At 42.7% G+C, this 27,861-nt stretch overlaps 1 protein-coding gene across 4 annotated transcripts in view; it reads right to left on the bottom strand.

Annotated features, from left to right (window-relative positions):
* PATJ (PATJ crumbs cell polarity complex component) overlaps positions 1-27,543 on the bottom strand; it is a 161,838-nt gene extending 134,295 nt beyond the window's left edge. For 2 of the 4 annotated variants that reach the window (XM_068953369.1, XM_068953373.1), the window contains exons 1-12: positions 24,073-24,110; positions 17,701-17,756; positions 17,452-17,618; positions 16,116-16,307; positions 14,644-14,783; positions 12,664-12,862; positions 10,889-11,017; positions 8,893-9,105; positions 5,085-5,187; positions 3,223-3,311; positions 1,827-1,968; positions 1,405-1,539 (exon numbers count right to left, since the gene is read on the bottom strand). In XM_068953369.1, coding sequence (XP_068809470.1) covers positions 1,405-1,539; positions 1,827-1,968; positions 3,223-3,311; positions 5,085-5,187; positions 8,893-9,105; positions 10,889-11,017; positions 12,664-12,862; positions 14,644-14,783; positions 16,116-16,307; positions 17,452-17,618; positions 17,701-17,722 — 1,531 coding nt within the window. In that variant the 5' untranslated portion in view covers positions 17,723-17,756; positions 24,073-24,110. Of the gene's footprint in view, positions 1-1,404; positions 1,540-1,826; positions 1,969-3,222; positions 3,312-5,084; positions 5,188-8,892; positions 9,106-10,888; positions 11,018-12,663; positions 12,863-14,643; positions 14,784-16,115; positions 16,308-17,451; positions 17,619-17,700; positions 17,757-21,897; positions 21,977-24,072; positions 24,111-27,379 lie in introns of those variants that run through there. The other 2 variants (XM_068953371.1, XM_068953372.1) reach the window with 2 other exon arrangements.
* Positions 27,544-27,861: the final 318 nt, after the last annotated feature.

The following is a 27,861-nucleotide window of genomic DNA, read 5'->3' as shown; positions in this document are numbered from 1 at the left end:
CAGTTACGTGGCCGTTGGTATGCAGATGAGACAGATGCTACGCGTGGAAAACGACCTACAAATGGAGACAAGGCGTCACAAGATGTGATCCCCTATCCCTGCTGTGGCAGCCAGACCTAGAACTTCAGCAAGCTCTGCTCAAGCAGAACTCCTGAGGGGGGATGCTGCAGCCCAGGTCCCAGGCTGAAGGAGGCCAGGACCAGGAGGTGGGTTCTGATCAAGCTGCCACAGGGCCAGGTGAGAGAACTGCAACAAATCAGGCATCAGGGATGATGAACTGGAAATCAACAGAATACTTGAAAAGAGTCTGCAGAGTTAGGAGCCCCAGAACTAAGACAGCAAGAAGGAAGCTATGAACTGAGGCAAAACTGGATTGGGAAACATATGTGATCTCCTAAAGAGGGTGGAAGCTGGAAGACTGTGACTTCTGACAGGAGGAGGAAGGCTCCATCTCCTCCTGATGTTGTTCATCGCACAATCTGTTTCAGGGCTCTGGCAACAGAGGAGGAGGAACAAGTTCTATCAATAATAGAAGACTGCAGGCAGGACACCTCGGGTCATCAGAGCAGGACCACGGCTAGGAAGGGCTAGAATCCATGAGCTTTAGGACTCGGCAACTCTTACATGGTGATAAAGTGGTACTGTCTGCTGGCCAGAGAGGTTTGCTTACTTGCCCAAAAACCATATTCATGCCATTGCAAAAAGACTGCCAGGACTCATCCAATCTGCTGGCAGCTATCCCTTGCTGTTCATTCATGTGAGCAACAGTGACACGTGTCATTCACTTCTAGAAGTATGCTGCTAGCAAAAGAAAGCTCAGAGGGAAAGTGGATCTGTTCATAAACGGGGGGGACAACCTAGTGACAGAAAACACAAATAGAAGTGTTCTACGTCTTTTTTGCCTCTGTCTTCACAGAAACTTGATCCTAGAACTCTGCAGGCCAGCGTGCCTTGAAAAGGAAAAAAGACAGCCAACGCTAGGGGAGCAACAGGTTAGGGACTACTCAAAGAAGCTGTAGACATTCAGATCCATGGGGCTGATGGGATTCATTCAAGAGTACTGAAAGGCTGGCAAATGTGACTGTGACCTCTCTCTATAATCCACAAAAAAAGTAGACCACTGGGGTCAAAGAGCATTAATCAGGGTAGAGAGGCTAATACTGTTCAGTAGCTTCATCAATAGGCTCCATGATGTCACAGAATGCACCCTCAGCAAACTTGTGGACAATACTACATTTTGGGGGTGGAAAGAGCTGATAACTCTAACAGATCGAGCTTCACTTCAGAGGGACCTGAATAAAGAGCATTACAGAGCAAAAAAACCGAAAGCCAAAGTAAGAATAGATACTAGATTAAAAGAAAATTCAAAGAATATCTTGCAGCGTCTTTTCCGAGTCTATCTACCTGTTTTATGTAGACTCTGCTTCTTTTCATTTTGAAGATTATCCTTTTGTTCTTGGTTTTCCTCATTCTTACTGTCCACACTAGCTTCAATCCCCATAGCTCCAGGGGACACTAAGGCTGGAACAGTTGGCTGCACTGTGAAAACAAGTGGAGGAGGAAGAAGAAAAAAAAAAAAAAAAAGGAAAAAAAATCAGACATATGCTGCAAAAGATACAAAGCAGTAACTACTCCTTATTAACATTGCTACACACGAATTTTGTACTCAGTCTTCCTGAATCCCTCATTATTCTTTCCATTCATTCCTTCTTAAGCATTTCATCTTCCACAGTGTGCCCTTACAAGATCTAGGATGGTGTGGGATCTAGTCCTAATTGTTTAACCAGGTCACTGCACATTGAGTGGGAAAAGATAAAAAGGATTACCTCTATCTAATGGTCTTTCTGAAGAAAGAGTAGCAGAAGAAAGTTTCCTTCTAAGTAAGGTAAGGCGCACAGTCTGTCCTGTGCTACGCAGTGCCTCTACCACTTCTTGGTTGGTATAATCCTGAATATTGACTCCATCAACCTAAGACAAGAAAATGTCACGTTATATCAATGACGTTACGGTCTTATGCTGTACCTTCACTGTAAGCAGTGACCACATTATTTTTTGCAGAAGTTAAAGGGTAATTCACCCTAAGATAGTATTATTTACAGAAGAATCTCACTAAATCATTTCACAAATTAGACAATATTTTCAAAAAGCATTTTAAAAAGAAAACACTACAGTGAGTTATTTTGTGTTCACGGGGAAATCACAGAACAGGAATCGACTAATCTGATGGAAGCATCCCCCCCGCCAATTTTTTCGTTTACAAAGAGCAGCTTGACAAGTATTGTGGATGAGGATTCCCAGGAAAAGCAGTCAAAGTGAAAGTCGGTTTAGTTCATAATCCCTGTTCGTTTTTCCTACATTCCTAACATGCCCACACACAAACCTGTGAAAATAGCTGTGTGTTTAATCCACCCTGAACAGCCTAATTCTGAAAGGGATTCAGATGTTTCAGTTTACATCGAAAATACACCATTCACCTCACTGTTACATCATGCACCAGTAGGGCTTTCTCCTGCAAAGCCACAGACAAAAGCACAAGGCTGCATCAGATTTTGCTCTTGTAAGGAAGACGCTGACTTTGGGAGATCTGGCACAGCGCACATCTTGTAAGTAATTTTAAATCATATCTCTATGCAGATTATTTTGTAAAACGAAAAGAGTGTGTAATTCATTCCTGTTTGTACTGTGGATACAAAATTAGCTATTACTCAGTTCACTATTATTCAGTGCTTTTTAATTCTTCTATGTTTAAAGCTTGGGTTTTTAAACCTAAATTGTGACTTTTAATATTTTGATTGTATCCACACTATGCTATACACTCATTAAGGACCATAAACAATGTTGACACTTTCTGCAAAACCTTAACCATCCTCAAACTCCATTGTTTTCAACGGAAGCCGATACTGCTCATCTTTATAATTTAGGCCGAAAGCCAAGACTCTTCACTCTGGAAACAGTTCAGTCCAAATGCTTGCTTATTTTATAGCTAACTACTATTTACTTCTTCTTTGAATATAAAATAATATTTTAACCACAGCTAATCTAAGCTCTTTTCCATTACAGTCATCTCCCTAAATAAACAAGAATCACCAAATTCTTCCCTCTGCAAAGCAGACAAGGTTTGTTTAATTTTACAAAGACTTTACTACATTGCTTTTTTTTAGTCCGGATGTACATAATGGAGCATTAGTTCTACAGTAACGTATGAGCAAAATTTTTACTTACAGCAACAATTTTGTCATGAACTTGAATTTGGCCATTATGGTCAGCAGCACTACCAGGTATTATATTTTTCACAAAAATCCCTGAAGGTTCTGTTGGGGCAAGGGAGGAGGAAAGAGATAAACAAGACAATCAATTAACTTGTTTCTTTTCTTAATAAGTTTTTATTTACAGCCTTTTCCACATACTTCACTCCACACAGTCATGATTCTGCAAACTACTGACACTCGCACGTACCATTTATGTGGCTTGACTGTTAAGAACGACTGAAAATCTCCAAGAGGAAAAAACAGCATTGATACAAGCACCTGTATACTGACCTCTATAATTTTTTCTTAACGTGGCTCACAGAAGGCCACCTCCTCCATGGATTTGTCCTTGTGCTTACACAGGCTTTAAACCACGATCGCTGAAGTCTATGCTGCATTTGATTTCAATAGGACTACCTAAGCTAAAAGTGAAGTATGTGCTCAAGTACTTTGATCAAGGCTTCAATCTATCCTCTTACAGCTAAAGAACTTAGTATTTTAAATCTTAATGAAAAAGGAGAAACATGGAAATCAGAAAAGCTATCCTTTGTCATACCGGAAGTTTGGTAACTAATTCTAACGTCTAATTAGAACCAAGGAATAAAAAAAATTAAAAAACCACAACATAAACCACAGCAAAAACAATCATCAGTTGAAACATTAATCCTTGCCTTCCCACTCCACAATAAATATGACACACTGATCTTTAATCTTAGTGAATCTTGACACGTCATCCATCCTCTTCTCACTAACCTTCCTCAGACATGCAAACACCCACCTGTCCAACCTGCTTGATCCATGCTCAGCAAAGCCCCTCTGCTAGTGCTGCAAACCCCACTTCTCCCATGCCTCACATGGGCTCCTCCCCAACCCAGTTGTTCTCAGTGCTCTCTACACTCGCCTGCGAACCCCCAAGGGGCAACACAAGAGGACGTCCTGGGAATTAAGAGGGCAGGATAAGCAACCCCAGTTGCATCACGCTTTCTCCGTTCCCAGAATATTTTCTCGAGTCCCGCAAGGAAGGGGAAGGGAGAAAAAAAACACTACCTCTTTGGGCAAAACCAGATATTCAGTAGAGTCAATTTTAAACAGGTTATCATTTGTGGAAACAATAATTGAAAGACCAGTTAATAGCTCTAATATATAGTGGATGTAGAAAAAAAAAAAAACTGATTCCACGTCCCAATACCCAAGCACCGATATTTTAATCTGTTCCCAGAATTCAGACACTGAAACAGCCATCTGCCACAAAAAAGTAAATCACCTTGTGAAGGTGGCATAAGAGCCTCTGTATCGCCTGCCTGGCAGAGAGATGGACTGGTTAATCTGATTGATCATTTCCATCCTAACACCAACAATTCATTAAATAAATGAAAGTGCATGTTGAGCTATTTTGTATGTACTGAAGACACCATTCAAAAATTGATGTGATCTGCAGACATCTGATGCTCTGTTTTAAAACTCTTCTTAAAATGTATCATCTAAATTGTTATATGTACTGTGGAGCAAAACAAGCAACACTGAAGACAGAAAGCTGACTACCCTGGAATCCGTACATGCATGAACTGTCTGTTACAGTCTAAGTCTTGCACAGTTATGATCTAAGCACATGAGATTTGCAGTCCAGTCATTTGATGAGAATCAATTTTTAGGCTCACTACAACTCTTAAACAATTTTGTGGCTGAATTTCACTTTGCAGCAAGCTCTCCGAGTATCTTTCCGCAGATTTTGTACGTTATGCTGTTTCAAGGAAGTGCTATCCATTTTCCTGTTAGCAAATAAAGAATATTTGAGACGTCTCTGTCCTAGACTTTCCTAAACCACATAAAACCCACCTGTATCACATAGGCCAGTATATCCAACAATTGTTATCCCCAGGCTTTGCCCGTTCTTTTTTATAAGTTCAACATCATAGGTCTCAAAAAGGTCAGTATTATCCTATAAATAAAGCATAAGAAAATAAGGCAGTTTATAATTTCTCAGTACCTTTAGCAAACTGCAGGTTAAACTCTTCAAAAGTGAGCAGTGATTTTGATGTTCCTACTTTAAGGTCATTACTTGCTTTTGAAATTCTTTGCTACTACTTTTTCCACATACCTGTCAGAGGCATAACATTTATATTTTATTGAAAACAAAGGTTTTCATTAGATTGCTCAGGGGCCATTTTCCCTTGGATTCCACTGCCACTTGGCAACAGCAAACTTCTCAGTCCAGCCCAAAAGACAACAGAAATGCTGAATGCCCTGCAAATTTCTTCTCTGCCCTTTATCTGTTAGTCCTGACACAAGCAGTGCTATGAGTCCACCTGCCTGAGATGCTTCTATTGGGCAGTTAAGAAGCAAAAAACTATTATACATACATTTCTGTCGGGGGGGGGGGGGAAGATGTTTATCTCTCTTTGTCATTATCTATTAAGGAACTGAGGGATACCAGGAAAACGATCCCATAACCCAAATAGGTTTCATACCCTGAATTGAAAGAAATCACACATAAACATAGTGGCACACCTCTACCATGGAAGGAGTTCTCTACCTAAATGCGTATGGGAGACCATGTAGATGCTTAAGTGTACTTTTTGTCTTCATGCTAGACACCAAAATCGGAACTATACCTTAACGTCAATTTTATGCACATGAGCTTAAGAAGTTTGATATGGCCCTATTCTGATCTGATCTCCACCAAACTGCAAAGAGCACTGGAAGCCTCTGGAATGTCAAAGGCAACGTGAAGTGAAAGATGCATTAATTTGCATTCAATGAAAATTAATTTTAAGGCCTAACAGAAAAAGAGAGAATATTATATAAATGCTTTATTGTTGAACTAATGAGAAGATTTCTCATTAAAAAAAATACTTGGGGAGGGAAAAAAAAGGCAGCACATAACATGACCTGTTCTCTGGTCTCTGAACCCTCTGCTTATTCCAATCACTAACAAAACCTAAAAGTCATGAGCTAAGATTACAATGGCATCTGATCTTACTCTGGAGAAGCGTACAGAAAAAAGGTCCTCCAAAAGTTAGCTTCATTATGTCCCACCATGCAACTATTCTACTCTGACAAGTAAAAATCAGAAGTACAAGACAGAATACACACAGGATGAGTTCAGGATGAGGCCGCCCGAAAGGCACTGGTGATACAGAAGAGAAAAATGATCAAGCACATATATTCCCCCATGCTAGTATGTCAAGGGATAAATTAAAATATATGAAGGTGTTCATTTTCAATAATCAATCTGATTATACCAATGAGATCAAAAACAAGCACATGAGCTTAGTAAGGCGTGTTGAAGGCGATGAAGAAGTCAGGAGGGCTAGTATCACTGCTAACAACATTAACATGGAGCTGGAAGAAGGAAAAATTTATTGAGAAGACAGCAACCAAAAGAAAAAATTAAATCAAATGCCAGCCAAATGTCACCTACATTAAAAGTAAGGCAAAATTATGGTTGTGCCTATTTCACCGTTAGCTGAAAGAGAAATCAGTAGCAGCTATCTCCTTTCTTGTCACACCTCCCTCCGCGAGTTGGCTGCTTAAGCGCTTTTCAACTCTCTTGCTCCATAAGACGCTGACAGGGATGAAGACAGTTTTTGTGCTCTGTCACTTGTCTTTAGGAGAGGGAATCAAAACAGCAGTCGAGCCTTTAGTGACATCTGAAATGGAACTACGGTCTCGAGAGTCCTGCTGTTCTGGCAATTGGAAGTTCTTCGCCGCCACTGCTCTAGCTCTGCAGAAAAACTCCCTGAGGAATGTTACTGGCAAAACGCAAGGATTTTTTAAGTGAAGGCTGGAAAGATCACGGTACAGAGTCTTAAATACAGTCAGCACAAGTAGGCTGCTAATATTGCAGGCAGTATCTTGCAGAGCACAAATAGCATGACTGTTTCCTTGTGCGTATACACAGAGAGAGAAAACTGACCAAAAATTAAAAATGCATTTCTGATTTGTAAAATAACCCTAAGAGGAGGGAAAACACAGAAGAAAAGAAAAACTTTTGCTACTCCAAAGCTTACAGCCAGTGAAAGTGCTCAGAAATCAGAGGGAAATATCAGATTATTGCAGAAAGCTCTGTTGTGAATCAGACACAAACAGAAAGGTGGAACAAGAAAATTATAAGTAAATTAATAAATACATTCAGACTAGCCACCACTCTTGACTTCAGCAAATCTATCATCACGGCAGAAAGAGGGATTTCTTCATATGTAAATGTGCAGGCCCCATCAGTTTAGAAAGCAACAGATGACATTCAGAAAGAAATAGATGCAGTTATAGGGAGAATAATTTTTTTTTTCAAATTGCACAGCAGGAATAAGGAGGACACTGAAAAGACACCCAGAAAGAACATTACAGAAAGGCTGCAGTATCTGTGAGGCTCGGGGTTGATCAATGACACAAACCGTTCAACAAGTCAGATCAGTCTTTGAAGAAAGGAAGAGAGAAAGATAGTATTTTGTACAGGAGACAGCAATCAGAACCATGTCATTTTTTCCAAATACAGGCCTTGGGAAATGTGACACAGCCGGAAAAAAAGTGCTTCACAACTATGTTAATTTTCTGGGAATGCCTTTTTTTTCCTCCAGAGTATTAGGTAAGATGGGTCCACTTTTAAGACTCTCACCTTAGAGTATATGGCTTACCCCTTCTCCATCTCTCTGCCACTCAAGCTACCTACTACAGCAATCTCTCTTCTGAGAAGAGCTTGTGAAGGACCCACAACGCTTTACCGCCTCTTGGCTTCATTTACAGTAGCCTTTCCAGAGAGAGAGATACAGCTTTCTCTCCTTCCCAAAGCTCATGGCTGCCTTTACAGAGACTGGGCCCAACAAGCGAGAAGGCAAACATGAGACAACGTGACTGCTAGTCTCACCTTTAAAACTGGTACTTTAAAAAAACAGCTCTTCACTCATAAGTTATATTCAAGAAACCAGTCAAGAGAGAAAAGGCTACTCGGATTCTACACCTAAATCTAAGCAGCACAGCAGTAGCAGATGGTGCACAAGCACAGCTTTGTTTATGTTTCAAGACCTACTGTACACTTAGTGTAGCATTTGTTGATTTTAATTACTCAAAACTGAAAAGAATGACTTCAAAAACAAGAGACTTTGATATGACCATGATAAGATTTGCTAAAACAAGTTTCAAAATTTTTAGATATATTTCCTATCACAGACAGTAGCGTAGACTATGAAAACATTACACTTATGTTTCATAAAAAGATGATTGTGCTGAATAATTCTGCTCTGGCCACAGCACTAGATTTTAGACTAGGGAAATTCACATTCAAGTTTTAAATCCACTTACAAATGATTGATTAGCAAAAATGTAACGAGCTATGAAAGAGAACTAAGAGTGCCATTTATTGATAATGTTTATGGTCTCGGTAATGAAATCACCCACTCTGAAATAAATTCTATAAGGCTGGTCATTCTGACCCCAAGATTATAGGTATTTATAGCACACTGGAGAAAGGGAAAAATTATAGAAGGCAGGGCTAAAGTAATCACCACTTAAAAACACATATATGATACTGGAAGCTCAAATGAGGAGAAGTACTTTAGGCCTCATGAACGCTCCATTCTCCTCCTCCTTTCTGATCATAAGCCACAAACATACTTTAAAATGTCATAAACAAACATCAAACACTTACATTCCCATTCTGAAAGAAGGGTAATGTACTAACTGGCCAGCTCACAGGAGTTGGTGGGGTCTCTGAAATTTCACACTTCGGGTCTCTTGCAACCATCATCCTAACAGAGTTCCCACAGTTCCTCAGCACTTGGGCAACTTGTTCACTGGTCATTCCTTGAACATTGGTCCCGCCAATCTGTAAGATGTGATCTCCTGTCCGGAGCCTCCCATCCTTCAAACATAAACAAAATTGCAAAAAAATATTTCCAGTCTGTAAAAAAACCAGCTCTTTAACATTACAAAATCGATACTGTGTACAGGCATCTTCATGGCCAGGTCAGCCAATGCATGCAAATACCATATAATTAACCAGCACTGCAACATAAATAATTCAAGGAAGTGCTTGCACAATTGAGGACACTTTTTTTCTACAGTTGTTAACAGTGGTACATCAACCTTTTAAATACCAAGCAAGATGAACAGGTTGAATAGTACTACTCCTAAGCAAGTGGTTATGTTTCTCAGTAGAAAAAAGAAAAAAAAAAAAAAAAAGACCAACAGTGTTTTATAATCTCACAGTCTGTTAGGTATTGCTGTTTCATACAATAATCCTCACGGAACAGAGGTCCGAATAGGAAGCCCAGCATTTTGATTTTGGACTCTTTAGGGAACCTCCTAATACTTGTGTATCAACCTTGCAATTCTTTTCTCATATGACCAGCTGCTACTCAAGAGAGTAATTCCACTGAAGGTAACAAGACTCCACACACACAAACCATTTTTACATGATAATTAAGATTCATACATCATTATTTCTATTATAAGCAAGCATTCATGGGACCAAATCTTCAGCTGGTATTGATCAGCACAGCTGCACCATCTTAGGCACACTGATTTACACAGCAGTCATAGTGGTGTTATTCCTAAGACTAAACCCAAACTCATCCAACTTTTAACATACATATATATATATGGATGCTTATTATTTCATGTTTTTAATGATCTCTCATTCAGCTGAGAATGATGTGCAAGTTCTTAACTTACACGTGTCATTTGTAGCCAGAGCACTTTATTCCTTACAGTAAAACAGGTGTTACACAATAATTAAGAGACGCTTATTTATACATGACAGGTTCAGAGAGAAGCAGTTAAGCAAAAGCTAATATTTTCCAATAAAGCTCTTTGAATCTCCAGTTTTCATTTCTGTTCCATACTAAAAAAGTCTTAGGCTGCCTCTTTTTGTACGTTACTAGATCTTGTTTGCATACTTAGGGTTCCAGACCTCAAATGTCACAACATGTTGTGACCAAATTCACATTAAAAATCCAAATTCTGTTTGCTATTCACGTGTGCTACTCCAGAGATGCGGCAACAGGCAGCACTGGGTCTTTGAAGACCAGCAAACCAAGGCTGCAAACCGTACCCGTGCAACTTTAAAATAGATACCACTACCTTCAAAAGGCTTACACTGATCCCAAGCATCAACTTGAACTGCTCAGATGGCGAGACACAGGCCTTAATCCCTTTAAAACCAAAACCGGGATAAAGACAGGACATTTTTAATCTGTGCACTGAATCTTGCAACACAATTACTTCAATGGCACAGATTCTCTTGCCTGAGAATTGCTTCCAGAGTTTGTCCTTACAGATGTTGCCAAATGTATCAAGTTTTACAGAGAATATGCAAAACCATTAGGAGTGTTTGTCCCCCCAGACTGACCACAGGTTGAAAGTATTGAGAGTATTAGAAAGTTGGACAACTTTTCAAAATTTCTGGATTTTCTACAACGTTAGAAAAGCCAAAACACGTCTGAGAAACAACTTAACGCACATCGGGTAATGACTTTTTCCTCAATCATACCTTTAACATATTTATTTGTAGTGTACGCACTGGCATTCAGACTCCAATGCTACCAGCTCCCTTTTGTTTAAGTATATTAGTTTATTTAAGACAGTCAAAAGCAGTTAATTATACTTTACAATCAAACAAGAAGCGACATAACATAACAAATTACCCGATCTGCCAATCCCCCAGGAACAATCGTTCTTACAACCACACCACTCGACCTTCCTCCTACAATTCCAAAGCCTAATCCCGAACCGTCGTTTATCAGCTCAACATCTTCAACGTGGCCCCAATGAATCTGCAATTAATAAAAACAGGAGATTTTAATTGCAGTTGATCTTTAATGTTTCTCACTTTTACATGTAGTGGGAATGCGGAGAATTAATCAAAACAATTTTCTGTCTCTCTCTGCTCCATATATTGGAGATGGACTGGATTTTGGTCAGCCCACTTAATTTCCTAATAAAAACTCAATGGGATTTCTCATCTGGTTTTTAACATACATTTTGTCCTTTACTTTCATAACAGGACACTAAGAAAAAGCAATTCTAAGATTTTCTTGCCAAAAAGAAAACTATCATTTCATTTTCTCATAAATCAGGAAAGGAGGAAAAAGTGGAGGAATGAAGCTCACATTGGCCTAGCTTCCATTTACTGTTGCCCAGCTTCTTATTTCTGTTATTTCACTTATACTCTAAACACCCTAAACGCTAGTACACGCTGAATTAACAGCGCAATACAAAGTTTTGCCATACTGAACTGGAAGCAGGTATCCAAGCTACATTGTATCATGACCTTGTGTTCTGCAAGACAATCTCAAAATAACAAAGCTGTTAAGCAACCCAAATGCAGCCAATGTTGCTGTCAGATTAATATCTCATAGAAACCAAAATGGAGCAAAGTAGGCAGATTTAAGTCTTCTGTGAATAAAGGATTTATTAGCATACTGAAAATCTTTGCCAAAGCCAGTTAAATATCATAAAAGAAGTTTAAAGACCCCCTGTAGAGATATATATTTGTATTTTATTTTGTTAGTCTGTTCAGTGCAGAACTTTCAATGAAAAAGCAGTTAAAGTTTAATTCTTTAAAATTTTCAGCGCAATAAACAATATTGATTATCCACTAAAACCTTCAGATTTCACTAGCTCTGTAATAATCATGAGGGAAATAATTACTGAGAATCAGAAAAAGCAGTACTCTTAACCAGATTTTCATGAAAACCTACTGGCATAATAAATTAAGATTCCAATATTGCAAACCCTGGATTAAGGTGTGCAGTTCAACCAAATTCAGGGAAGCCATCTGGATCATATGGTTTGAACACAGACACAAGTTTAGCCCTAGCTTATTATAGCTCCAAGTGACAACTGCTCCTTGTTCAAAAAACGAAAAGGGTTCACAATGAAATTTGCAGATTCAAAAAAAAAAAAAAAAAAAGATAAACAGGAATTCAGAGATTCCCTTAACAGACTTTTTTTTTTTTTTTAAACAAAGACAAAGCTTTCTGTTTTGAGCAAATCAAGTTTTAATAGGCTGGGATATTTCAAGCAGTGCTCAAGATAGGCTATGTTTACCCTCTTTTAAGATGTAATCAGAGCAACATCTTTAATTGCTGAGCACAAGAAAGTTTCAGCTGGGTATAGTCATAAATCACTTTACTCAGCCTATGTTGAACAGGCCCTGCTGCTAAAAATACGTTGATCTACTAAAGCTTCTGCTAGCCCATAGAAACCCAGGATCTATTTTATAACAACTTCATGCAGCTTTGCAATGGAAGTATTCTACTTATTGCATGATCAGTCTCAATCAAATGCCATCACATATAAAACCTGATTAAAAAAAAAGAAGAAAAAAAGAAGTAAAACTAGCTAACAAACAGTTACAACTATAAAAAGAGTCCATCATAGTTCAAAACCTGGTTTTCACCGTATTGCAACAACTCACAGTCTCAGGTGGATTTATATCACTTGGTAAGACAGCTGAAGTTCTGCTGTTTCCTTGAACTGGCTCCCTAGCAACAACCAGATGTAAAGATCCTGTGGATTGTTGGAGGAGCGCAATAGCGTGCTGATGGGAAATGTTCTGATCCAATGGGGTGCAATTAATGGCCAGTATGTGGTCATTTTCCTTTAGTCTTTGATCCCTTAACAAAACATTAAAAGAAATTTTAAAATGCAGCACAGTATCTTCATAACAGGCTTGTGTAATCTAAATAGGAACATGCAAAGTATACCGTTATGCAAGGTTAAATGATTTATATAAAGCAAAATCTTTTTATTAGACTGTCTTCACCAATAGAAAAATTACATGTCATCCACACTGTACCGAAAAGACCAACCAAATCAAATTTTGTTGCAACACTGCCACGGTATACTAGTTTGCTAGATTTCTTCCTTTGCTTCTATTCAAAATACAGTGAAATTCCTCATTCTTTCTTGATTAGGTTGAGTTACAGGGCAGAAAATTCAGTTTTTGCAGTTATATAATTCTTCATTACTGTCCGCACTATGTGACACTATCTCCAAGTATCCAAAACTCAGGCTATGATATTGTTTCATTATCATTATTTAACCTCAAGATATTTATATTGTACTCAAACAGAATTTACAGTATCAAACTTCAGACATCAAACTTTCTTCAGGCAATAGAACAGCTCAGCTTACATTATACCTATAGAATAAATAGCATACTATAATAGTATAAATCTCGCAGTTAATTCACCCTAGCAATGAATTTAGACTTTTGACAAGAGACAAACAATCATTCATCTGCTTTGTTCAATATTCATTCTGAGCACGAGACCAAACTGTTACTTAGACAGACACTGCCTTCAAAGCTCTGTAGGAATCCAAAAAAGTCTCCAGGAGATCTTGCCTCAGAAGGAAAATGGGAAGCATGCTGGGGAAACTTATAAAAACCTCAAACAATATAACTGCACATCTTAACTAACACATTTTAAACTTAATTTTTATCATGCAATATTTAAGATCTTTCCCTGAAACCTCTTTTTTTCAGGCACTAACCATATTTTAGATTCCCTCATCAAAGAAAGCGAGCAGCAGGTCATCAAATCCTAACGTGAGATATTCACCCTCCTTTGACATCCGGATCAGTCCATCTGTCTCTGCTTTGAAAGAGCCTAATATGCTTTTCTTTAAGTGCTCTATGGTGTGTTCTCTGTGGGCCCATAGCCATTATCATTCCAACCTCTCCCCACTCTTTTTGTCATCCTGTGTTGGCACTTCCTGACATGTGTTATTTAAAAAGTGACACCAGTGACTTGAAATCTAGACACATTTTCTTCAAACATAATTCCAAGCACTGTATTTGTCTCATGCCAACTCTTGTGGTTTTACAACCACATTTTATTTTTAAAGGATTGCTCTGTCTTTTGTTGTTGGGCTAAAACCCACAGACAATACGGGGGAATACTGCCTGAAGCCTTGATTCTATGATGACATCTGTTCAGGGATTTGTCAGGAGGACTGGATCTAAATTTACACAGGAAAAACAGTAAATCCAACTATAAATAAAGTATTGTCATATGCACATAAATAAAGAAACAAGGGGGAAAAAATACTCCAGGTATACAATGGATAACATTCTAACAGAGGCTAATTTTATTTTCCTCGTACTCTTTTGTGAGTTTTCTTTGTTTTGTAATCAGTACTCAAGATTCTCTTAAGTGATTCCTGGAAATTCCATTTATGAGTGTCTAGGATATTTAAAACTCATCTGAAAATCTGGTCCCTGAAACATGAGCTCATTTAGTTGAATAGCCAGAACTCAAGCTACCTCCCACAAAATATCCCACCTGATAACCCAGACAAAGATGTTTGTCTGATGAGGTTTTCAATATGAAAATCATGGCTTATCTCTTCATAGAAATACTGCAACTTTAAAATACTACTGTAAAAATCTCACCTGTCAGCTATGCCTCCTGGCTGGACTTCCTTGACAAAGATACCAACTTCTCCCAAGCTGTGTTTCTTAAGGGCAACCACACTAAATCCAAGACCTCCAACAGAAGGCTTTTCTATCTTTATTGATTCTATTTGTCTGCCCTAGTAAAAAAAAGAGAAAAAAGATTTACTAATTTTTAATGCAATAGAATGAGCTAGTTTAAAATTTACGAACCCCACGAGAATTATTCTCCTCCTAAGACTAAACAAAGGCAAAATACTGAATATGTTATTTCTATAAAAGCTCCTCCATTTATTATTTTTAATATAACAGAGTATTGGATATGCAAGCACTCTGAGGTTCTGAAACCTCAGGGAATTTAAGAGCTGCTTTCACACTTCATTCACATTATGAGATGAATTCCAAACTGGATGAAAACTAGGAACAAAGTGCTGTCTAGAGCAATATATTTGGGATTTCTGGAAATACTGCACAGCTAAACTAAATTACTTGTCTTTGGCTCCTTCTGCTTTTAGCGCTGATTTTTAGGTTCATGTTCAAAAGACTGCAGCTTTTAAATAAAGAAATTAATTTCCTTCCCCTCTCTACCATTTCACACTTGATGCTAAAAACATTTGCTTTTCCAACTACCTTTTCAGTTCTAACACAAAATTTCTGGGGTTGTTTACTGGGAAGTATTACTTAGAGAAAGCACTTATATCACAGCTGTTTTATCCAAAATAATGTGCAGTCTTTACCACTAAATCTTTTATTAGATTAGTTAATGACACACTAATGAGAAGAGTTATGCTCAAAATATTACAGTTACATTAAGGTAGTCAATTAGCAACAGTTACTTAATATAGAAAGGCACGACTAACCAATTAAATTAATGGTTCAAAGTAACACAGAACAATACATTCATGGTATAAATGCCAATCCCACACGGGTGAAATGTCTGCACCTGTATAACTCTCCATAAGCATCTGGTACATGCTGCATCTCAAGCTAATGAAATCAGCATCTGTCTGGTGAAGTTAAGAGAAATTAAATGAAGAGTTAAATAAAATATTAAATGCTGGTTCTTTTAATCGTTTGCACTGTTCAGGTATCAACAAAGCCGGTAAGTTTCCAATTCAAAATGTACCTGATGAAAGAGCCTTTTTTCATCCAAGCAAGTTTCCGCAGAAAACGTCCATTTTCAGTCAAGTGTCATCAAATGCCAAAAATGTTTTCTGGAAACTGAAATTTCTTTTCTACATAGGTGTGTTTGACAGAAAGTTAAAAAAACTGGCAAAGAAAAAATTTTCTGTTTTTGACGGTATCTTTCACAGGGAAAAGTTATCCTCAGCAGCTCTAAACTCTTACTGGCTAGGAGGCAACACACTCAGATACACAACAGAAGAGTGTGTTTGGCAATGTACTCCAAAGGCACGCACAAAGTTTGACATTAAAGGAAAATAAGTTTGGTGCACTGAACTAGAGAGCCTTACCTTTGCCATCTGTTGGATGATTGTGTTAAATTCATTAACTCCTAGGCTTGGAATGAAAGTAGATGCTCCTGGTTCAGGCGAATTACTAGGCGCACACAAGCTCCCATTAGCAACTGATTCGTCAGCAAACACTAGTAGCCCTCTCTTAGTAAAATCAAAATCCACTAAACGGTCTGGAGGTATATAATTAAGCTGTTGAAAATGAACAAAGATATAGTAAAACTACTAAAAACACAAGAACAGATTTCCACATATAGGACCCATTGCGAAGATGCTTTAAAAAATTTAATAAAATCAAAATTTTCTAGTTATGAACATTCTGAACATAAATTCCATTATGCCATGGCTATAAAACATCATCTTAGATTTATTTGCTTTTTCATAGTGTTTTTTTTTTAATAGCTTGCAGTAGCATGCATCCAAGTTTTGCAAGGAAGGAGCAGGAACAGATACAGCAACGGTGTGAACAAGGGAAGAAGGGAGAATGAATGGCACAGCCACTGCCATGCCACGCACATAGGAACACACGCAATACGTTTGGAAATGACGGCAAGGTGGCCTCATCCCCCTGAGATCTGCCCCACTATATTGCAGCTGGGCAGGTGCATATTTGCAGCAGGCAGAGATCGCTGCTGCTTATAGTATGCCACGCTAGTCCCCGATTTCAAGTTTGCATTCCTGACAGCTAATTGCATGATGAGAACTGTTCATACAGATGTGTCATCGATCCTTGTGTCCACAAGATCCAAGTGCCAGATGGCATTATAAACCAATCCACACAAGTCCCTTCTGCTGCTGGAGCTAACTCATTTAAAGCTAGCTTGGGTATGTCTACATCAGTGCTTGGCAAAACTTCAAGGGTGGTTTTCTAGATTTTATTTCCCAAAGCAGGTTAACCATGCTTGTACAAGCCAGCAGGAACCAAGTGATGCTGTCTTTTAAAGAGGCAAGATGCTGCCAGTCAGTTGACAAACAGCATTTAGCTTCTGGGAAAAACAAAAGGTCTCTGTTCCCACTGTGTTCAGAACTCAGAGTACTGGAGTTGATGCCTTTTGCAGATGCCTGTCTCAGACTGATGTAGTTCTCAACTGCTGCCTCTTCTGCATACCTTTCAAAGCATGCTGCCCCCATGACTACAGTATGTTGCAATACCTCTTCTCATTTCAGTAGGGACTGTGCGGATACCGACTTGACCAAAAAAAAGACAACGTTCAATCACACCAAGTTACAGCTTATTAATGACAGTGTCTTCATTAACACCCACCCACATGCTCTGTTTTAAGTTCCAAGTTAAATATAGTTATCTTCACACCAACAATTGTTATTTTACACTCACTTGTTCCTTCAGTTGCTTGATGGATTGCTGGAGAGTCAGAATCTGATTAAACAAAGGGCTCCTGAGTGTGTTACGCAAAACAGTCAGGTTTTCGTTATGTGGAGCATCTCTTTTTTCATGGAGTTTTGCTTGCAGACGATCAAGAATCTGCAGCACCTGCTGTTTATCTGCACCCCAAAGTAGTACATGTTAGGAATGGAGTTCCATTTCTCACTGCTCAGCAAAAGTAATCATTTTCAGACTACATACCTGCTGCAGGATTTTCAGGCATGCTGAAGGATATTCTTGGAATTACTCAGAATAACCTAGATGAAATTGAAAAAATTAAAGGAAGAATGAATTAAATTGTATCTCTGATCAGAATGCTAACAGGTAAGAAGTCAATAAATACACTACTTTCTTGATTTCATTTTATTCTATGCTAGTAAAATGCTAAGTTGCCTATAACAAAATTAATAAAAAAATACTACTCTTCCCCTTTGTTTAGTGAGTATTCGATACAGCTTTCAATACAGCCAGTTGCACTGTGACCTCAGCAAAGAATAAAATATTTCTCCCTGTTCTGTGTGTTTTTTCTTTCATACACAGAAAGAAAGATGAACATCTCTTTAAAAGAACGGGGAAGAATGAAGATTATGAAACCAAACATTGGCCAAGGAAACCGCATGGCAGCTATGTTCAGTCAAATTATTTTATATACGGACAATTATACTATATAATAATGTGATCTTTTCAAACATATGCAGAAAAAATCCTCCTACTGTTTAAAAGATACTTTACTCCTGTTTAGTTATTTGTAGACAGTATCCTTATCGCTATAAGCTTACTCTTGCAACAGGGCAATATAGGTGAAAACTTACATCCTTCTAAAAAAAAACATTCCATAAAGCCGTAGAGTTGATTCCACATACAAGGTAGCATAGCATTAAGACCTAAAATTAGTCAAATCAATTCCTAATCCAACACCTTCTTAAGCAATCTCCGTTCTAACCCCAGCCTCCGTGCTGACCTGATGAACAGGTAAGAGAAACGCTTTCCCTTCCCTGTTACATGCGCCAGCCTTTGTCCCTTCTATTTACACGATAAGCTTTGAAGGAACAGAATATCCTTTATCATGTTCCTCTACAGTGCCAAACAAAAAAGGTCCCCAGCTGTGGTTGAGGCTTAGATGACAGTATAAAAACAACTGACTTGCAATTAGCAGTTATGATAAATGTGTACCCTTACGTGCATGTTATTACCTTGATGCAGAGCCTGTCATCTTGAAATCTGTCAAAGCAGTCAAATCAAAACACACGCAAGATTTCTTCACTCAGTACAAGCTGCTCTGAACATAGTCAACTATTTAACAGCACAATTCACCTAATTTCAACCCTACCCAGTATATAATTATGTAATCTCAAAATAATATATTTTAATTTTTTTAATCTTTCAATTCGAGAGGAAAAATGGTCATACGTATTCGAATGCAATATAATGGTAAGCATATGCCAGAGGTCCCCTCCCAGGAGAGCCCCTGCTTCTCTCAGCTCTGCTTCTGGTACTCGTTGTGCTTGGACTGAGAAAGTCTGAGTTCTGTGAGGACACTGGTATGTTCAAGGTAATGTTAATTATGCAGGTGAAAACAGGGTAATACAATAGCTTCTCTTCTCCCAAAAGAGTCAGATTAAGCTGTTTTAAACTAACGTTAAAAAAAAAAAAAAAAAAAAAGGTGTGTTACAAACCACAATTCTAGATTTATGCAACCTTTACTGTATCTGAGCAGTTCTGGCTCTTAGAAAAATTTGTGCAGAACTCAAGAGGGTTTGCGTGGTTTCCACTTGGGGCCAAGCAAAATGAGTCGCCCTGCAAGACTATTAACAGATTTAGGAGGTCATTTTAAATCAAATTCATAGCAAGAGTTGATATGGCAAACCCATACAACCCCGAAAGATTTTCAGGAATGCATCTGAACTTTTGCAAGCACTGCAACTTTATTTTCTTTTCCATTTGAAATAAAACACTTCTAAGAGCACAGCAGCCTTTGATTCTATGCTGAGATCTGATTCTGAAGAACAGATGAAAATACCATTTCCTTATACATTCCAGGGTCTTCATCTAAGCAAAAAAGGCAAAACTTAACCTCCTTGACTAAAAATATTGTATGAATCTTAACAAAACAGGACAAAGACTATGAAAATAATTTCTTTCAAATTCTACTTCCCTCCATTCATTTCCCTTCTTTTTTTCTCCTACCTACTCACATCAGCAGTTAAAAAAGGAAAAACCCCTAAAGCAGGCATACCTACATCAGAAAGAGATGCCAAATAACTCCTATGAGGAAAAGTGACTTGAAACACCTTTAAATAGCAGTAGGGCAAAGGAAGGATTAAACCCAGAAAAGAAACCCCAGTAGGTCAGGAAATAAGATCTCTTTACACCGCTATGCCAACCTAAGCGCTAGCAGAAGCTGAAAGGGTGGTCCAACTCTCCGGCACCCTTTCCTTAACTTGTTCTTCTTCCCTTTCGTCTGCACTTACACTCATTCACCTGAGCCCGTAGTGAGCTGGTGCAGGGAGCTAAACACGGAGAAAAACATTCACATTTTAGTAGGGTTAGTTCCCTGCCCGCTTGGCTCAGCACAAGCAGTTACTACCCCTGGCACGCGGGAGAGGGCAGAGAGGCGCAAGCGGGGAGCAAGACCCCACCTTGCAGCAGCAGCAGTTGCAGCACCTCTGCTGCACTGGCAAACTGCGCCATGAGAAATAGCCTGCGTCACTCAGAAACAACCTCTACGAGCTGCAGTGACAGGCTCCAAGATTAATTTTTTTTTCCACACAGCAGGTGTAACAATAGCAATTATGACAATGGGTACAGAGCCAAAAAAAAGAAAAATCAGAGCAGAAAAATGTAGGTAAGACATCTAGGCTCCATCTAACATGCAGAAGTCCCCTGGAGAAGGAGGTGAAAAAGCAGAAAAAAACGAAACAAACAAAACACACACACAGAGAAAGTTTCACTTTCCAGCTTCCAACTGGAAGGTGTTGCTAAGAGCTATTGCAGACCACTCTGCTCCTGTGGCAGCTGAAGTGGACGGACCTCAGGTACAATTCATGTAACAATTCAAGCTTACACAGCACTTTGGGACCCCTCCTGATCAAAGCTGGCCTCTAGCCAGGTTGCAATGATTCTTTTGGGCAATATGTTAAAACCACCATCAGTATTTCTTTCTTCTCCTTTCTTTCCTACAAGTGCAAAAGGGGATGTTTTATTTTAAAACAAACAGATAGCTCCTTCTGTTGTAAGGGGATCCCTGAGAATATAAACTAAGTTGAAAGTTTTCAAGTAATGCATAAGTGATGACAGTTCCCTAAGACTGGCTCTTGGGGGCCAGTGAAACACATAATCCCAGGCATCACCGATCAGTTTATGTTTGGGGATCCAAATAGGTCATTGCTAAACAATTTCCAAACACTGATGCTAATTCTGAGTGAGGTGTCAACAGACAGAAGCTGCTAAATTAGGAAATCCATGCCTAGACGTTAATTTTGAAGTGATCCAAAAACCTATGGTTTGATCTCTTAAAAACAGTTCACCTACTCTGTGTTGAACTTCCCTAGCTCCATTCTTCTACTTCTACAGCCACCTATTTATCTGCTAGATAAAACGGCAAACCTCAAAGTTCGAAATTCATGTCGCAGCTCCTAGTATCGCCATAAAGCCATTGTCAAAATCATGAATTTCATAAAGTTTAGCGAGTTCAGACACCAGGAAGAAACACACTATTCAGCACAACGTGCATCTGGGTTTTTACTGTCTTCACTTTTGAGAGCTGAAGTCAATGTATTGCAGAGAGCAGGAAAGTTTCATTAGGTTTTGAGTGAAACGCTGAGACTTGGATCCTTTTCAAAACAAAAGCAGACTAAGGAAAAAAAAAAGAAAAAAAAAAAAGGAATTCCGGCATGCTGATGCCAGCAGAGGTCACCAGAAGAGCTAGAAGGTTTAAATCTTCCACTGCCACCACCTCATCCCCACACTACTGCCACTTGAGCTGAGATACGGGGTGCTCATCCCCTGCCTAACCCAGAGCTAGAGAGGAACAGGACACCTTTGGCAATGGGTTTGACCAACACTTGCCCTCTGCAAAGGATTACTGAGACACAGAAATAGGGGTTTTTCACCTAGGATCTGAATGAGAACACGGTTTAGCTGGCACAGATTCTTCTGTCCATCCCCACCCACCCACCTAACAACTACAACTGCTTCTGCCCGATGTCTTTGGGCTTGTTACAGCCTCCCGGCTCCCACAAGTGGGCTTTGCAAGTCACCGGCACCATCTCACCCCAGCTTTCTAAATGTGCTCTACCCCTCTGGATTCCCAGCCAACACCCTCTCCAAGAGCTATTCCCCTCATCTGACACCCATCTATCACTCCTAGGCCTAGCTCCCGGCTTCCCGCCTCCGTACCTCCTTGAGGGCTTTTTGTCCCGTAACACACGCGCGGCAAGCAGCTGGCTCAGCGTTGGGCAACTCGACTCTCTGTGCTCTGCCGAGAGAGAGCAGGTTCAGGGGAGTCAGCAAGAGCAAAGAGGAGCTGGATTCATTCGGTCTGGTGCCAAACCAAGGACGTGGCAGCTGAGAGCCGTGGAGCGGGGAGAGTCCTGCCTAGTCCAAGGGCGATCGTGCTCAGCGTGAGTGGCACCTTTTGGACGCTAACTCCATGTTGCAAGTCCTTGATGCGCAAGTGCTAACTGCTGCTATTTTTCAAAGGGTTTAACACAGCCAGTCTGGGCAGATCGTCACGGGAACAGCAAAGGGTACATCCCCTATCCAAAGTCACCTTTCTGCACTAATGCATTTGGAATTTTTCCAGAAGTGACTGATATAGTGCATGTTTTTTTTTTCCTTCATCAGTCCAGGAGAGATCTCTGACTTGGAAAATTTCAGCCCAGAGAGTTTAAAGTTTGACAAAGACAAAAGAAAGGAAAAACAGCATTTGTTACACTCATCTTAATCCTAAATGGTCCTACCTCAACATCACCTGTAACTTGTGATATTAAAAACAATATAGTTAAAAAGCCCTCATGCAGCTATGTGCTACTGAAGAATCAACGTTATCCTAAAATACATTTCACTGTTCTGCACAGTAGGCTGACTCAGTTTTCCACCCCAATAACACACAAAAAAATTCAGTCCAAAACTGTTTAACATGTACACCCCTTTGAGAAGAGGCCACTGCAAGCAAGGTCCTGTTGTTCTGCATAAACCATAGTTTTCATAAAAAGTGCCATAGATCTCTAATGTTTTTCAGTATCTCAAAACATTACACAACATATTTTGAGTTGAGTACTTCAGGCACTTGAAAGAAGGGAATTCAAAGCAGTGCTGTGAATACCTAAACAATAACATGTAGCATATATCTCCAGGATAAAGCAGGTCAAAGCTAAGTGTTCTTATATATGAACTAACTGATCCACAGACAAGACGAGTGTATCCTGTAGTTACACAGGATTAACGACTACAAGATGATGAAAGCAAACGAAAGCATGTGTACCCGGGATTACCAGTCTCTATGCTAATCAAGATGAACCTTACTCACTCATTCTCGAGCCATGCTAAGTACCTGAATTCCTATGGACTTAAGCCTTGAGGGGGCAGGCCTGTGTGGATTCTCTGACGTCTAATAAAAGGGTGAGCTCACGCTGAGGCCACTCTCAGTGGAGCAACAATGCGGCTTCTGTCAAGAAACCCATTCTCGCAGAGCCCGTGCTTCCGAGATCTAAACACTGTCATGTCCTACTGAAATGAAACGACGAATCTGAAAGTTATTACGGATAACAGCGACACAAACAAACTACTTCACGTGGGAGGAGAGTTGTTAGACCTGGGGCCATACTGGAGGTTTCTAAAGCTTAGAAATTCGAGGTATGAGAAGGAGTTGCTTCCCATCAACCAACCTCTGCACAAAAAAAAACAAAAAAAAACAAAAAAACACCCTGCTTCTTTAAGGATCTCTGAACAGAGACCAAAGTGTCTCCGAGGGTCCGCTATTTCATCAGCGCCTCCTCGCCCAGTCGCAACAAATTCTTTGTAAGCGGTGAACACCGCTCATGCAACAACGCGACACCGCGAGACGCCCGAACGCGAGCGGGGCCCGGCGCGCCCAGCAGCCGTGCTGCTCGGCCTTCTCCTCGGGGCGCCCCGGGCCTGGCGCCTCGGCCGCGCTCGGCCAACGGCCCAGGGCAGGGCAGGCGGCGTTCACACCTCGAAACGGAGAGGGAGAAAACGGCAGGAAACGCTGCCAGCGGAGATACCTGCTACGACCCCGTACGGCGCCCAGCTGGCCGGTTGTAGGCGAGCCAAGGCGACCCTTGCCAAACAACCCCTGCGGGTGACCGACCCCCCCGGCCCCGACAGACGCCCCCTTCCCTCTGCCCCGCGACATCGCCACCAGGCCCAGGCGGGGCGGCGGGGCCGGCGCGGCCTCCTCCCCGCCGCGGCCGAGACCTCCTCGCCGGGCACGAGGGGGCGGCCGGGAGGAGGAGGAGGAGGAGGAGGAGGGGGCCGCGCCGCGGCTGCCCGCGCCGGGGGCGCAGCGGAGGCCGGGGGGGGGGGGACGGGGGCGGCCCCGCCGCGCGTTACCTGAGATGGCCGCCGGCTCTCACCTGGGCGGAAGCGGGAAGCGGGGCCGAGCGCGGGGCGGCACGGCGGGAGAGCCGGCCTCCCGGGGGGGGGGGGGGACAACCGGGCTCCGGAGGGGGGGGGACAACTGGGCTCCCCGGGGATGGGGGGAGAACAACCGGGCTCCGGGGGGAGGGGGGGGGACAGCTGGGCCCCCGGGGGGGACACAACCGGCCTCCCCGGAGGGGGGGGGGGGAGAACAACCGGGGAGGGGGGACAGCTGGGCCCCCGGGGGGGACACAACCGGCCTCCCGGGGGGGGGGACAACCGGGCTCCCTGGGGGTGGGGGGAGAACAACCGGGGGGGGGGGGACAGCTGGGCCCCCGGGGGGGACACAACCGGCCTCCCCGGAGGGGGGGGAGAACAACCGGGGGGAGGGGGGGGGACAGCTGGGCCCCCGGGGGGGACACAACCGGCCTCCCGGGGGGGGGGGACAACCGGGCTCCCCGGGGGTGGGGGGAGAACAACCGGGGGAGGGGGGGGGACAGCTGGGCCCCCGGGGGGGACACAACCGGCCTCCCCGGGGGTGGGGGGAGAACAACCGGGGGGAGGGGGGAGGGGGGGGACAGCTGGGCCCCCGGGGGGGACACAACCGGCCTCCCCGGAGGGGGGGGGAGAACAACCGGGCTCCGGGGGGAGGGGGGGGGACAGCTGGGCCCCCGGGGGGGACACAACCGGCCTCCCCGGGGGGGAAACAGCTGGGCTCTGGGGGGGGGGGGGAACAACCGGGCTCCAAAGGGGGACAGCCAGGCTCCCCGGGGGGGGGGTACAGCCGGGCTCTGGGGGGGGCAACCAGACTCCCGGGGGTACGCAGCCGGGCTCGCTGGGGCATGGCACAGCACTGCCCCGCGGCCCCTCTCCTCTGCTCCCCCCCCCCGCTGCCCTGAGCCGAGGGGAGGGGACCCCACCTTCAGCTGCAGACTAACTAAAAGCAGGGGTGAGCCTTGGCGGAGGATAACATCCAAAACGTGACCCGGGCAGATCCCACGGCCCAGAAAACGGATCGCGAAGAGAAGGGGCCCGATATTTACGTGCCAGGCGCCGCTTCGACGCGCTGGGGACGTGGAGCGCGGGAGGAGGCACCTGCCGGGCCAAGGCCCTGGGTGGAAGCTCGCGTTGTTCCTGGGAATGGGACATTCAGACCGGCCACGGGCGCTCTGCTGATCGCTGCCCTTTGAAAGGCAGCGCTTAAAAGCCAAGTGCATTTTCAGCTGATTCTACCATGCCAGTTTATTTCTAATTCACAGCCCTAAGCGAGATGCCTGTCGACACAGCTGCCCAACTCCCAACTGAAGGTGCAATGGAGGTTTAGAAAACCCAGGAAAGTTTTTAATTTGTATTTGTCTGCAATAAATCAGGGGCAAGCAGGAATTCAGGCTACCCACGTGCCGTACGTACACCAGAGGCTCCGAACACCGAATTTCCCGTGGAGGTAAGGCAGGCTTTGCTCAGCCTCATGAGCGCAGGCCCCTGCCGCCCCAGCTAGAGGGGAACGGCCCAAGCCCGAGCAGGACTGAGGCTTGGACGGAGCTAAGTAATTCAATACTACCCCGACAGAGCACCAAAACAAAAGCGCACAACTGTGTAAGGCAGCGTTCACCACAGCCGGTGCTGTTCCAAAGAGCCCTCTGAAATACACATCATCTATGGCTTAAGAGATACTGAGAGTTGACCAGGAAACCTTTCTGGTTAGTTTGAGTGAGGGAGTAGCGGTCTGCAGAGGCAACTCAAGAAGAAGCAATAAAAGCAAAGAGGTTTCTACCGCCAGCCTCAAAACACTGAACACCCAAAGCTGGCTGAGGTTAATGGGAACTGTGAGTGCTATGTATGTTAGTCTGCTTTCAGTTATGTATTTATTGAAAATATCAAATGAACCCCGCCAAAAATAATTTTATTCTGCTACTCTGTTTTACTAGCTCATTTCTAGCAGATCTCACACAGCCCTGCTAGTTACATAGGATAAGCACTGTAAGAGATTTGGAAACGAATTTCACCTCAGAAGTGATAATTGACTTTCCTTCCTCCCAATGCCCGTTTAGTCTGTTTTACGAAGCACCAGCAGTTGTACTAAAATACATAACATGCTAAGAACATACAGCATGTTGTCCTCCTTTTTTAAGGATTCAGATTCCAAACGCCTAACTTCCTGGTCCTTACCCTCAATTTTAATTAACAGAGTGCTTGTGAGAAGCAACAATTTTCTTGACAGTGATGAAGAGCAAGGCCTGTATTTATCCACCCGAGAGATGCGATGCAGACAAAAGAGCGAAGCACTCTTCTCATCAGCGTGCCTCAATCGTGATCTTGGAGGGCCGAGTTCATTATGAAGTGCACTCTGTCCCTGGCCTTTCTTTTCCAGCCGGCGAAAGGAATATCAATTTTGATTTGCATACTTTGTCAGCTGAACTCTAAGACTGCCAATTCAGTTTACACAAGTCTCTCAAAAGCTGTGAATATTTCACATCACTGGCTGAGAAAAGACATCTCTGACAGCCATCCATGTATTTTAGGTCTGCATTTTTACTGATTATCTGGGACTGTAGCAGACTGTTCGCTGCTACTGACAGACTCATGCATTTGTCACCATTCGCTCATGAAAATAATCAACTATAAAACCAAAAGATTTTCAGAAACGCCGAATAACAATGACACTCTCTTAAATACTATCTGGAAGTGGCTTTCAACCTTTTCCAGTTTCTAGGTCCCTAAGTGTTTTTCGGAAAGTGCTTCTAGAGCAGATTTGAAACCAGAAACAGTAGCGCTGCCTTTCCAGGTTCTGTTTCCACTCAAACGGTCTCTTCGTCTCATAAACAGCCAAGGATTCCCAGCAGTTTATAACTGAAAACTAATGCACTGAAAAACAAATACTAGATTAAAGAAAAAAAAACAATACTTAGAAAGACACTAGGTAAAATAACCTTAGAGAGAAGGTTGGCAATTCCTATAGAATACCTTACAAAGAGCAACTGTTAATGAACATCAAGCTTGTCTGCTCTGGGCACTTAGTACTCGTACTTTATTAACAAAGGTTACGGAAGCACGTTTCACCATCGGACCCATTTCAAGGTAGAAATATTCTTTTCATAGGGCCGCTGTGCGCCTGCAGCTAAGGAGCCCCCCCCACCACCACCACCCGGCCAGGTTTCGGGCCGGGGGCCGGAGGGGGGGGCTGCCCGCGGCGGCAGGCTGCCTGCAGGCCGCCTTGCTCAACCTCTTGCCTGCTTCAGTTCTGTTAAACGCTCTCCTGGACGACACACGCGGTACTTACGGGCACTTGCTACGTGTGGAGATTAGGTGGGACCTGACTGACAGTTATTACTTCGGTTTTTGGGGTTTTTTTGGGGGGGGGGAGGATGGGGGGAAGAGCGCTCATCTCTTTTCGCTGCCTTCGCGCAGCTCCCCTAGCCGAGCTCTCCTCCCGCCTCAGGGCCCGGGGCGGGGGCGAGCGGGGGCCGCCCCCGGTCCCGGGGAGGGCCGAGGCTCGCCCGCCGCTCGGCTCCAGGCAGCGGGCCGCCCCCGGGGCTGGGGCACTCGGCTCCCCGCCGTACCGGACCGGGACTCGCACACGGAGCGGCCGCAGCTCCGCGCCGCCGAGCGCCTTAACGCGCCCCCCGCCTCCTCCCCTCCTCCCCCACGCCGAAGCGACGCTCTTCGGGGCGGCCATTTTGAGTAAGGGCAGCTGCGGCGCCGTCGCGTAGCGGCTGGGCGCGGGCGGCGGCCATCTTTGTCCCGGGCACAAGCCCGTCCGCC

This window comes from Struthio camelus, chromosome 8, assembly GCF_040807025.1.
Source record: "Struthio camelus isolate bStrCam1 chromosome 8, bStrCam1.hap1, whole genome shotgun sequence".
Lineage (NCBI taxonomy): Eukaryota > Metazoa > Chordata > Aves > Struthioniformes > Struthionidae > Struthio > Struthio camelus.
The sequence above is the reverse complement of the archived record's forward strand: the minus strand, read 5'-3'. Positions and strand labels throughout refer to the sequence as shown.